General features: G+C 43.7%; 1 protein-coding gene across 1 annotated transcript in view; it reads right to left on the bottom strand.

Moving 5' to 3' along the window:
• Positions 1-13,964, bottom strand: part of LOC138638158 (T-kininogen 2-like) — an 84,723-nt gene that overhangs the window by 50,688 nt on the left and 20,071 nt on the right. Inside the window, exons 5-6 of the mRNA XM_069727229.1 lie at positions 12,285-12,460; positions 5,678-5,788 (exon numbers count right to left, since the gene is read on the bottom strand). Of these exons, the coding sequence (XP_069583330.1) occupies positions 5,678-5,788; positions 12,285-12,460 (287 nt within the window). The remainder of the gene's footprint in view (positions 1-5,677; positions 5,789-12,284; positions 12,461-13,964) is intronic.

The following is a 13,964-nucleotide window of genomic DNA, read 5'->3' as shown; positions in this document are numbered from 1 at the left end:
CGTTCTGCAGGCGAAAACTTCAGAGAAAAGAAGGCACACGGTTTCATCAAGGAACCATCAGAATTCCTCTGAGACAAAACGGCCCCTGCCTCAATCTCAGACGCGTCAACCTCAACCTGAAATGGAAGAGAAACATCCGGCTGACGCAACACAGGGGCAGAAGTAAATCGGCGTTTAAGCTCCTGAAAGGCAGAAACAGCCGCAGAGGACCAATTCGTCACATCAGCGCCTTTCTTCGTCAAATCGGTCAGAGGTTTAACCACACTGGACAAGTTGGCAATGAAACGACGATAAAAATTAGCAAAGCCCAAGAATTTCTGAAGGCTCTTCACAGATGTGGGCTGAATCCAATCATGAATGGCCTGAACCTTAACCAGATCCATTTCTATAGATGCGGGAGAAAAAATGAAGCCCAAAAAAGAAACCTTCGGCACTCCAAAGAGGCACTTTGACCCCTTCACAAATAAAGCATTATTACGGAGGATCTGAAATATCATCCTGACCTGTTTCACATGAGACTCCCAATCATCAGAAAAAATCAAAATATCATCCAAATATACAGTGGGGCAAAAAAGTATTTAGTCAGTCAGCAATAGTGCAAGTTCCACCACTTAAAAAGATGAGAGGCGTCTGTAATTTACATCATAGGTAGACCTCAAGTATGGGAGACAAACTGAGAAAAAAAATCCAGAAAATCACATTGTCTGTTTTTTTAACATTTTATTTGCATATTATGGTGGAAAATAAGTATTTGGTCAGAAACAAACAATCAAGATTTCTGGCTCTCACAGACCTGTAACTTCTTCTTTAAGAGTCTCCTCTTTCCTCCACTCATTACCTGTAGTAATGGCACATGTTTAAACTTGTTATCAGTATAAAAAGACACCTGTGCACACCCTCAAACAGTCTGACTCCAAATTCCACTATGGTGAAGACCAAAGAGCTGTCAAAGGACACCAGAAACAAAATTGTAGCCCTGCACCAGGCTGGGAAGACTGAATCTGCAATAGCCAACCAGCTTGGAGTGAAGAAATCAACAGTGGGAGCAATAATTAGAAAATGGAAGACATACAAGACCACTGATAATCTCCCTCGATCTGGGGCTCCACGCAAAATCCCACCCCGTGGGGTCAGAATGATCACAAGAACGGTGAGCAAAAATCCCAGAACCACGCGGGGGGACCTAGTGAATGAACTGCAGAGAGCTGGGACCAATGTAACAAGGCCTACCATAAGTAACACACTACGCCACCATGGACTCAGATCCTGCAGTGCCAGACGTGTCCCACTGCTTAAGCCAGTACATGTCCGGGCCCGTCTGAAGTTTGCTAGAGAGCATTTGGATGATCCAGAGGAGTTTTGGGAGAATGTCCTATGGTCTGATGAAACCAAACTGGAACTGTTTGGTAGAAATACAACTTGTCGTGTTTGGAGGAAAAAGAATACTGAGTTGCATCCATCAAACACCATACCTACTGTAAAGCATGGTGGTGGAAACATCATGCTTTGGGGCTGTTTCTCTGCAAAGGGGCCAGGACGACTGATCCGGGTACATGAAAGAATGAATGGGGCCATGTATCGTGAGATTTTGAGTGCAAACCTCCTTCCATCAGCAAGGGCATTGAAGATGAAACGTGGCTGGGTCTTTCAACATGACAATGATCCAAAGCACATCGCCAGGGCAACGAAGGAGTGGCTTCGTAAGAAGCATTTCAAGGTCCTGGAGTGGCCTAGCCAGTCTCCAGATCTCAACCCTATAGAAAACCTTTGGAGGGAGTTGAAAGTCCGTGTTGCCAAGCGAAAAGCCAAAAACATCACTGCTCTAGAGGAGATCTGCATGGAGGAATGGGCCAACATACCAACAACAGTGTGTGGCAACCTTGTGAAGACTTACAGAAAACGTTTGACCTCTGTCATTGCCAACAAAGGATATATTACAAAGTATTGAGATGAAATTTTGTTTCTGACCAAATACTTATTTTCTACCATAATATACAAATAAAATGTTAAAAAAACAGACAATGTGATTTTCTGGATTTTTTTTTCTCAGTTTGTCTCCCATAGTTGAGGTCTACCTATGAAGTAAATTACAGACGCCTCTCATCTTTTTAAGTGGTGGAACTTGCACTATTGCTGACTGACTAAATACTTTTTTGCCCCACTGTACAACCATGAATTTATCAAGATAACTCCGAAAGATATCATGCATGAAGGATTGGAACACAGATGGGGCATTAGAGAGTTCGAATGGCATCACAAGGTATTCAAAATGGCCTTCGGGCGTATTAAATGCAGTTTTCCATTCGTCACCCTGCTTAATACGAATAAGATTATATGCCCATCGAAGGTCAATCTTAGTAAACCAGCTAGCCCCCTTAATCCTAGCAAACAAATCAGTAAGCAAAGGCAGAGGGTATTGAAATTTGACCGTGATCTTATTCAAGAGGTGATAATCAATACAGGGTCTCAAGGAGCCATCCTTCTTGGCAACAAAAAAAAAACCTGCTCCCAATGGTGAAGAAGATGGCCGAATATGCCCCTTCTCCAAAGACTCCTTAATATAGCTCCGCATGGCGGCATGTTCTGGCACAGACAGGTTGAAAAGTCGGCCCTTAGGGAACTTACAACCTGGAATCAAGTCAATAGCACAATCACAGTCCCTATGCGGTGGAAGGGAACTGGATTTGGGCTCATCGAATACATCCTGGAAGTCTGACAAAAACTCAGGAATTTCAGAAGAGGGGGAAGAGGAAATTGACATTAAAGGAACGTGACCATGAACCCCCTGACAACCCCAACTAGTCACAGACATAGATTTCCAATCTAACACCGGATTATGTACCTGTAACCATGGAAAACCCAGCACAACATCATCATGCAAATTATGCAACACCAGAAACCGACAATCTTCCTGATGGGCTGGCGCCATGGTCAGCTGTGTCCAAAACTGAGGTTTATTTTTCGCCAACGGTGTAGCATCAATGCCCCTTAAAGGAATAGGGTTCTGCAAAGGCTGCAAGGGGAAACCACAACGTCTGGCAAATTCTAAGTTCATTAAGTTCAGAGCGGCGCCTGAATCCACAAATGCCATGACAGAAAATGATGATAATGAGCAGATCAAGGTCACAGATAACAGAAATTTAGGTTGTACAGTACTGATGGTAATGGTAACAGAACTAGCGATTCTCTTTGTACGCTTAGGGCAATCAGAAATAATATGAGCAGAATCGCCGCAGTAAAAACACAACCTATTCTGACGCCTGAATCTTTGATGTTCAGCTTTAGACAAAATCCTATCACACTGCATAGGCTCAGGGCTCCGCTCAGAGGACAACACCATAGTGTGCACAACTCTGTGCTCGCGCAAGCGCCGATCAATCTGAATGGCCAGAGACATAGAATCACTCAGACCAGCAGGCGTGGGGAACCCCACCATAACATCTTTAACGGATTCAGAAAGACCCTTTCTGAAAATTGCCGCCAAGGCATCCTCATTCCATTTAGTCATTACAGACCATTTTCTAAATTTCTGGCAATACGATTCTGCCACTTCTTGACCTTGACCGAGGTCCAGCAAGATTTTCTCAGCTTGATCCACAGAATTAGGCTCATCATACAATAACCCCAATGCTTGAAAGAAAGAATCAACATTAAGCAAAGCAGGATTGCCAGTTTCCAGGGAAAATGCCCAATCCTGTGGGTCACCACGCAGCAGGGATATGATGATTTTAACCTGCTGAATGGGATCACCAGATGACCGGGGTCTCAATGCAAAAAAACAGTTTACAGTTATTTTTGAAACTCAAAAATTTGGATCTGTCACCAAAGAATAAATCAGGAGTGGGAATCCTAGGTTCTAAGGCAGGAGTCTGAACAATATAATCTGAAATACCCTGTACCCTAGCAGCATGCTGATCCACACGAGAAACTAACTCCTGAACACTCATGTTATTACTGGACAAGACGAAACATGAAAATGCACAGAACTATAAGGTCCACAGCAGGTGGACAGCAAAAACAAAGCCAGGACTTATCTTTGAAGAAAAGCACAGCGCACAGGAGAGATGTGAATCCTCCAAAAACAATGGACAACTGGCAGTGACTAAAGGAACAAGTAAGGCTATATAGCCCAGCCCAAATTGCAAAAAATAGATACACCTGATGAATGCTGCGATCCAACTACCGCAGCACTACCACTCATAACCACCGGAGGGAGCCCAAGAGCAGAATTCACAACACCCGGCTCCCTTGTTGGCTGTCGCTTCTTCCTGTTCTGGCCACAGCTTCTCCTGTATGCGGTCACGTGGGGCCGCCGATTACAGTCATGAATATGCGGCTCCACCCCTATGGGAGGTGGAGCCGCATATTCATTACTGTAAATGAGTGGCCCCACGTGACTGCATACAGGAGAAGATGCGGCCAAGAGAGGAAGCAGCACCGGCGAGGGAGCGAGGAGGGTGAGTATTTTCAGAACAGCGGGGGGGGGGGGAGGGAGGGGCACACAGGGGGTGGGAGGGCGGGGGGCACATAGATCTTTATTTTAAACACACTTATTCATATCTTCTCTGCAGTAAACGCTGCTGCAGGGAAGATATGAATCGCGGCTTCAGCACCAGTGGGGGGGACAGCGCTTAATGTAGCGCTGTCTCCTGCACGGCACACGGACTGCACACGGACAACGTCCATGTGCGGTACGTGTTTTACACGGACCCATTGACTTTAATGGGTCCGTGTAATACGTGCGCTCCCATGAACACTGACATGTCTCCGTGTTTGGCACACGGAGACACGGTCTGCAAAAAATCAATGACATCTGAACAGATGCATTGATTTTTATGTGTCTACGTGTGTCAGTGGCTCCGGTACGTGAGGAAACTGTCACCTCACGTACCGGAGCCACTGATGTGTGAAACCGGCCTAATGGACCCACTAGACGGACATTCTCACAAGACGAGGTGCGGCCTCTCTCAGTACCCATGTATTGAGCGAGGTCGTGCCCACCAGACGGGTTCTACCCAGGAATATGCCTATCGCATACTTGACCGACGTTCCCGAGGCAGACATCGGCGAATCCTCATCACAGACAGGGAGGATTCATAAGTCTGTATAAGTCACACAGAGTGACTGCAGACTTTTCATTTTTGACCAAACAACCACTTTAAGCTTGGACAGCCAACAACCTAATGTGTACGGAAGCAATCTAAAGTGCTGACATATTCTGTATAGGATAAGTGCTGCCACAGAAAACTACAATAGCAGGGGCGGGAATATCATGTGATCACATTCACATCATCCTCCCTCTCTCATTAATAATCATAAATTGGAATTGGAGTTCAGTACTTCTGATATCACATTATACTTGAGCAATAATTTTATATTACCTCAGTATTTGTAATTGGAAATCGGGAGGGAACAATCAGAGGAAAAGTGTAATAGAAACACATCACCACTTTGGCATTTTTCAACCTACTGCTGGTTTTGGCTTCCACATCCTGATGGAACATACAGATCTAATACTGAACATATGAATGTGGCCTAAGCTAAGAGGCACACTTCTGGTTTGGGCTTACAAATACTGATGTAAAAAAACCTCACTAAATACTGAATGTGTGCATGTGGTCTAAAACAGAGATAGGCAGACGTCAACACATTTAGAACAATTCAATGAACCACTTACCCCATTTTTGTCTAGGGGACATTCTTCTGGAATCCATTTAGGAAATAAACTTTTAGAGCAATTAGTTTGTCTGATTGTATACTCCAGTTTGTAGTTCCATCCACTTACAACCTACTCACATAAAAAATTGTATGTAAAATTAGTCCAAAAAAGTATATTAAAAATAACTGTGGTTTGGATATCAGACTATTAAAGTGAGTTCTGTACCTAAACTGAGAGATGAAATTGAAATTATAGGTTCTGCTCTCCAGAGATCCCAATCAACATATTGTATTTGGGCACTCAGCAATTAGTAAATTATTACAGATCCTATAGCTAGAGGACAACTTTGATATGTAGGAGTGCTTTAAAGGGAATCTGTCACCAAGTTTTTGCCACCGTACCTGAAAGCAGCATGATGTAGGGGTAGAGACCCTGAATCCACTGCTGTGACACTTACTGGCCTACTTGCTGCAATTTTTATTTAAGTCTATTTCATCTTCTGCAGATCTAGCAGTTCTCTGAATACTGAGCCCTGTATAACTCTGCACACATCACTGATTTACACCTTTATGTGTATTCTGTGTGTAATGAACAGAGGTCCGAATAAGATCCAGTGAGTCACAAACCAAGACCAAGGCAGAAATCTCCAACGGTATTTACTCAAAGGCAAAATAATCAAGGTAATATGGAGAATATTAAGGCAGATGCACCCCAAAGATACACTAGCTCAGCAGCAGCTGAAATCACTGTGCCATTCCAAGGTCTCCTGAGAACTGTATACTACAACAGACTAGTAAGAAATTTACCTAACAGGCAACTAAAAACAGGAACAAGTGTAAATTGAATGTAGTGTTATTAAGGGAGCCCCTGGAATGGCACATTGAGTATAACTTACACAACTCTAATATAAGATACACCTCTAAAGTAACAATTTAACACTCTGAGCAGAGATACCCGGGTATCTATAACTATGGTACCGTATCCTGAGATGGATTTCCTCTCAGGCAGGAATCCGCACAGGCTGCAGCCAGTCCTTATCTTCAGCGCCAATAAGTTACAGCAAGCTCCTCTTGTCTTGTCGGCCGATGCCGAGCCCAAATGCCGGGGACTTAGTTAGTGGTCTCACGATGTAGTCTCTGCTTCTGTAGCTCCTAGGAATGCTTCCACGACAATCCGTCCGTCTCTGTATCAGCAGTCTGTCCAGACTTGTTCCTCCACTCAATGCACAGGGAATCCACAGACTTCCAAATACGTACTGGGTTCTTAGTAAAGTCTCAGTCTTTTCTTAGATAAAGGGTTAGCTTCTCTCCAGGAAACGTTAGCAACACAAGTCTCTCACAGAGTTAAACAAAAGGTTAGCTCTTCTCCAGGGGAACGTTAGCAACAAAAAGTCTCTCAAAAGCCTCTTTTCCTCCAAAAACACTTGCAGTAAATCCACACAGTCTTTAGAAATACCCTGGTTTAGGGAAAGAGGGGAAAAAAAAAAAAAAAAAAGAGACAAGTGCGGCGCTTCCTCTGAGCGTAATACGTTTTTACCAACAAGTTAAAAACATTTCTTTTATTTGTAGTTGTGCTCACCTTCTATCGGTAAGAAATGCACGTTGAGATTCTCAAGGAATCAATTCTTTAGGCAACTCTTCTTCGTATGTTGTATAATCCAATAAGGTGTGCAGCTCACTTTGGAGAACTATGTGTTGATCCTGCTTCAGATCCACATAGGTGGCAATTTCAAAGAGAAAAAAAACAAAACAAAAAAAAAAACTCCAAGTAAATGTGGCGCTAAGCACCTACGGATTTTTTTAATTCATCTACTTCAAGTGAAAAATGTTAAAAAATTCATTTATTTTCTCAAAATAAAATATATTTGTAAATTTTTTTAAAAAACAGTACAACGCGTTTCGGCTGCTATTTTTACAGTGCAGCCTTCATCAGGTAGTAAAAAAACAAAAAGAACAAACAATACAATAAGCACTATAAAATTTTATAGTGCTTATTGTATTGTTTGTTCTTTTATTTTGAGAAAATAAATGAATTTTTTAACATTTTTCACTTGAAGTGGATGAATTAAAAAAATCCGTAGGTGCTTAGCGCCACATTTACTTGGAGTTTTTTTTTTGTTTTGTTTTTTTTCTCTTTGAAATTGCCTAGTAAATCCACACAGTCTCTTTTTAAGATCTCACAGCAGCTTCTCCTTTTGCTTCCCGCCTTTTCTCTCTCAGCTCTCACTTCTTAGTTTCACTTTACACCGGAGACACTCGACCCCACCCCCCAGCACACATTGTCTCTGGGAGTTTTGCACGGTCTGTCCTTTGCTGCAACAGGCAAAAACCACAGTGTCCTAGTGCCCTCTCAGTGGGACTACAGTTCACCCTCTTACATGTGCATAAGCAGAAAACTGCCATTCAGTGATGGGGCGTGGCTTGACTACCAGGTAGTAGGTCAAGTAGTCATCTAGTGATAATCTCCTGCTGATAAAACACTCCACTAAGCAGCCCAGTACGTGATAAATGGCTGGAATCAGGGTCTCTGCCTCTACATCATGATGCTCTCAGATTAGGTACTGTATCAAAAGCCTGATGACAGATTTACTTTAAAGTAATGCTCGATGTATAAATCTATGATACAGAAATGCACCGTAGATTTTATCCTTTTAACTTTATAATGTTGTGTAAAAGCCTTCAATACTATGAGCAAATACTTTTTATTAAAAGGATTATTCTCACCCTCATAGATGAATATTGTTGGAAAACACAGGTATAAGCGCTTTTACAATTTACTGTTCAGAAAAATTTGCAGCCGTTCTTCTCAGCTTGCTGTTGGAGACCGTGAGCAGAATCTAGCTCAGATTATGGGGGAACAGTATGTACCGCTGGTTCTGGCCAGCATCAAAACAGGGATTACACGCCCAAGAAAAGAGCTTGTAAGCACTGTGCATGTTCTGCTATCGAGCTGTGATGATCGTCTCCAAAGTAATGAGATGGAAACGAAACACATTTTGAAATTTAAAAAATGGATGCAAATTTCAATAAGTAAGTTGCAAAATTACTTGTATCTACAGACACATTACCCATTTATGAAGATTGGAATAAGGGTTCATTCAGACGTCAGTGATTTTTCATTAGTGTTGGTATGCCAAAAGTGGGTGTGGAATCTACAGAGAATAACTACTGTATACATGGAAGACTGACAATTGAAAGACTGACACTGCTCTGTGTTTTGGAGACACTCCTGGCTTTGGCATACAAATACTGATGAAAAAAATCACTGACGTCTAAATGAGCCCTAAGACTGTGTGCACACATTCAGGATTTTTTGCGTTGGTGTTTTTTTGCTATAAAAACGCTTAAAAAATGCATACATTATGCATCCTATCATTTATAATGCATTCTGCAATTTTTGTGCATATGTTGCGTTTTTTCCCGCGAAAAAAACGCATCGCGGTAAAAAATGCAGCATGTTCATTAATTTTGCGGATTTCCCACTATATTATTGCATTGGGAAATCTCCGGAAAAAAACCACAAAAAATCCTCAAAAAAACGCGCAAAAAATGCGAGAGAAGCGCGAAAAAAACGCATACGGATTTCTTGCAGAAAATGTCAGGTTTTGTTCAGGAAATTTCTGCAAGAAATCCTGATGTGTGCACATAGCCTTTACTACACTTGAAATAATTCTTTTACATTATCATGATTACAATAATGGGAGTAATATAGATATTAGGTGTAGGAATAATTCTGTACTGATGATGTTGGAAGCATTATTTAAATTTGTTCCAATCAATAGGGTAGTGCGGGGGATCATGATGTGTGTGGGATCACGCTGTGTGTGGGTGATCGTGCCGTGTGTGGGGGATCGTGCCGTGTGTGGGGTATCATGCTGTGTGTGGGTGATCGTGCCGTGTGTGGGGGATCGTGCCGTGTGTGGGATCATGCTGTGTGTGTGGGATCATGCTGTGTGTGTGGGATTGTGCCGTGTGTGTGTGGGATCGTGCAGTGTGTGGGGTATCATGCTGTGTGGTTGGAATCGTGCCGTGTGTGGGGTATAATGCTGTGTGTGTGGGATCGTGTCGTGTGTGTGGGATTGTGCCGTGTGTGTGGGATCATGCTGTGTGTGGGGAATAACGCTATGTGTGCGAGATCATGTTGTGTGGGGAACCATATTCTGTGGGGGGTATTATATTCTGTGAGTAGTATCATGCTGTATGTGATGAATCATGATGATTGAGGGATCATACTGTCTGTGGGGGATCATGCTGTGTGTGGAAGATCATATTGGGTGTGAAGGATCAGCTGTGTGTGAGGGATCATACTATGTGTGATAATCACACTATTGATAATGTTCTGTGGGGGCAATCAAAACCGTTTGGAGTATCATACTGTGTGTGGGGCCATACTTTGTGTATGGGGAATTAAAATGTGTGGAGGATCATTCTGTATGTGGGGATCAAGCTGCGTGTGTGTGTAGAGGAATCATGTTGTATGTGGGGGATCATACTGTGTATGGGGCATCATGCTGTGTGTGGGTAATCATGCTTTGTGAGTGGAGGATCATGCTATGTGTGGGGGATTAATCTATGTGAGGGGAATCATGTTGTGTGGGATGGATCTGTGTGTGAAAGATCACGCTGTGTGTAAGGGTAGGGTGTGATGGTGGGATATGGTATGTGGATATCATTATATTTGTATTAATATTTTACTGATTTTCATGGCATTCTCTTGTAGGATGAGTTATTTGCTAATTGATGAATGGCTGTGGTTGCCATCTGATATCAGCCCCCCCAGAACTGTATTGTTGTCTTCTCACAGGGTCAGTGAATAATGCGGTTTGCTAATATGCTAATGACATACAGTATTGAACTAGCTTGTGGAAACAATGAGCCCCTGGGACCTCCCCCCTGACCTGTGAATGAGGAGGGGGACTTTTAAAATATCAGGGAGGTGAGACACCAAAACAAGTCCTGTGCGGAACTATGAAATGATCACATCACCTCAGAGAGAAAGAAGAACATATGGACTATGTTATCCTCTGTCTGCTGGATTGTTGGACTCTCATCTCCCAGGGCTTTTATCCTGTTAGTGAACTGCACTTGGGTTCTGGACTATCTTATCATTTGTGTGGTGGATTATATATGGACCTTTGTATTTCTGCCTAAATAAAGGTCTTAGGATTGTTCACTCTTCTCTTATTCTGCTGATTGTGTGATACTGGAGAAGGACCCCGTGACATAGGGAACTCAGGGGACATTATGTGGGAGAGACGCAAAGGCCATTATCATTTTATGTATGTATGTTAGTCAGGAGACACAATTACTATATGTGGCAGGAAGTCAGGAGCCATTATTAAAGGGAACCTGTCACCCCGTTTTTTGAGATTGAGATATAAATACTGTTAAATAGGGCCTGCGCTGTGTGTTACTATAGTGTATGTAGTGTACCCCGATTCCCCACCTATGCTGAGAAATAACTTACCAAAGTCGCCGTTTTCGCCTGTCAATCAGGCTGGTCAGGTCGGGAGGGCGTGTTCACAGCGCTGGTTCTTCCTCAGCTTTACGTTGGTGGCGTAGTGGTGTGCGCCTGTTGAAGTGACTAATCCACTGTGGGCACGTGAACAAGCAGCGTGCGATCTGCGCTGTCATCCCTTTCGTCGGTGGGGGCGGCCATCTTCCTGGGGCCGCGCGTGCGCAGATCGAGTGCTCTGCTGCACGGGGCTTCAGGAAAATTGCCGCGGGATGCCGCCCGTGCGCATTAGAGATCGCGGCGGCCATTTTCCCAAAGCCGAGTTTGCATCTCGGCTTTGGGAAAATGGCTGCAGCGATCTCTAATGCGCACGCGCGGCATCCCGCGGCCATTTTCCTGAAGCCCCGTGCAGCAGAGCACTCGATCTGCGCACGCGCGGCCCCAGGAAGATGGCCGCCCCCACCGACGAAAGGGATGACAGCGCAGATCGCGCGCTGCTTGTTCACGTGCCCACAGTGGATTAGTCACCTCAACATGCGGACACCACTACGCCACCAACGTAAAGCTGAGGAAGAACCAGCGCTGTGAACACGCCCTCCCGACCTGACCAGCCTGATTGACAGGCGAAAATGGCGACTTTGGTAAGTTATTTCTCAGCATAGGTGGGGAATCGGGGTACACTACATACACTATAGTGACACACAGCGCAGGCCCTATTTAACAGTATTTATATCTCAATCTCAAAAAACGGGGTGACAGGTTCCCTTTAAATGTTAAGCAGGTACTTAAGAGGCATTATTACATAATGGGGCACTCAGTGTATTGTAACTATCAAAGCGGCACATAGTAAGCATTATTACTTAAAAAGAATGTCCCCCCTAACCTAATATCTAACTGTACTGTAATCTATTAATATGTTCTGCAGGACTGATATCCCCCATTGTATGTGGTAATATCAGTTTTGATCTTTGTATAGTTGTTTTCAGTAGCAGCATGGTTGTTTGCTGAGGTTCCACTTTATCCCACTATGATTAGGGTGCACCACCATAATTGTAAACATAGATACTTTGTTAGGATCCACTCATATGTGTTTCACTCCTCTGGAGCTGATCCCCTAACTACGCCTCTGGATCCAGTTCCTAGAATGCCTAGTGAAAAGGTTTTTTCTGACCTGTTGCTCCGCCTTTGTCAGATTTTCAAGACCAAAGTGGAATTGGTGGTTCATCTCTCCGTTCACTTTTTCAATTGCCGACTGCATGATTGGTAACAGTATCTCACTGTTGATGTCTATGACATGATAGCTTCCCAGCTGGCGGTATTGGACAGCCTGCACAATCGGCTCCACAACTAGAAATAATGCAAATATATAAAATATTTATAAGAGCTAGGCTTCTACTCTGCCCCTTTTCTTCTACACATCAATGTTATTGACATTACCCTATAATTAACAGCGCTAGATAGAGTTATAATAATAATAATAATTTTTATTTATATAGCGCCAACATATTCCGCAGCGCTTTACAAATTATAGAGGGGATTTGTACAGACAATAGACATTACAGCATAACAGAAATACAGTTCAAAACAGATACCAAGAGGAGTGAGGGCCCTGCTCGCAAGCTTACAATCTATGAGGAAAAGGGGAGACACGAGAGGTGGATGGTAACAATTGCTTTAGTTATTCGGACCAGCCATAGTGTAAGGCTTGGGTGTTCATGTAAAGCTGCATGAACCAGTTAATTGCCTAAGTATGTAGCAGTAACGACACAGAGGGCTATTAACTGCATAAAATGAATGAGAACATAATGCGAGGAACCTGATTTTTTTTTTTTTTTTAATTAGGCCACACAGGGATCGTTAGGTTAATGCATTGAGGCGGTAGGCCAGTCTGAACAAATGAGTTTTTAGGGTACGCTTAAAACTGTGGGGATTGGGGATTAATCGTATTAACCTAGGTAGTGCATTCCAAAGAATCGGCGCAGCACGTGTAAAGTCTTGGAGACGGGAGTGGGAGGTTCTGATTATTGAGGATGCTAACCTGAGGTCATTAGCGGAGCGGAGGGCACGGGTAGGGTGGTAGACTGAGACCAGAGAGGAGATGTAGGGTGGTGCTGAGCCATGGAGTGCTTTGTGGATGAGGGTAGTAGTTTTGTACTGGATTCTGGAGTGGATGGGTAGCCAGTAGTGTTGAGCGATACCGTCCGATACTTGAAAGTATCGGTATCGGATAGTATCGGCCGATACCCGAAAAATATCGGATATCGCCGATACCGATATCCGATACCAATACAAGTCAATGGGACATCAAGTATCGGAAGGTATTCTCATGGTTCCCAGGGTCTGAAGGAGAGGAAACTCTCCTTCAGGCCCTGGGATCCATAGGGATGTGTAAAATAAAGACTTAAAATAAAAAATATTGATATATTTACCTCTCCGGCGGCCCCTGAACTCAGCGCGGGTAACCGGCAGGCTTCTTTGTTCAAAATCAGCGCTTTTAGGACCTGAGAATCACGTCCCGGCTTCTGATTGGTCGCGGGCCGCCCATGTGACCGCCACGCGACCAATCACAAGCCGCGACGTCACCGCAAGCTATTAGCGCGCTCATTTTTGAAAAATGAGCGCGTTAATGACTTTCAAAGACGTAGCGGCTTGTGATTGGTCGCGTGGCCGCGACCAATCACAAGCCGCGACGTCACCGCAAGCTATTAACGCGCTCATTTTTAAAAATGAGCGCGTTAATGGCTTTCAAAGACGTAGCGGGTTGTGATTGGTCGCGGCCGCGACCAATCACAAGCCGCGACGTCACCGCAAGCTATTAACGCGCTCATTTTTAAAAATGAGCGTGTTAATG

Source organism: Ranitomeya imitator, chromosome 5, assembly GCF_032444005.1.
Source record: "Ranitomeya imitator isolate aRanImi1 chromosome 5, aRanImi1.pri, whole genome shotgun sequence".
Taxonomy (NCBI): domain Eukaryota; kingdom Metazoa; phylum Chordata; class Amphibia; order Anura; family Dendrobatidae; genus Ranitomeya; species Ranitomeya imitator.
This window is presented reverse-complemented; position numbering and strand designations above follow the sequence as displayed.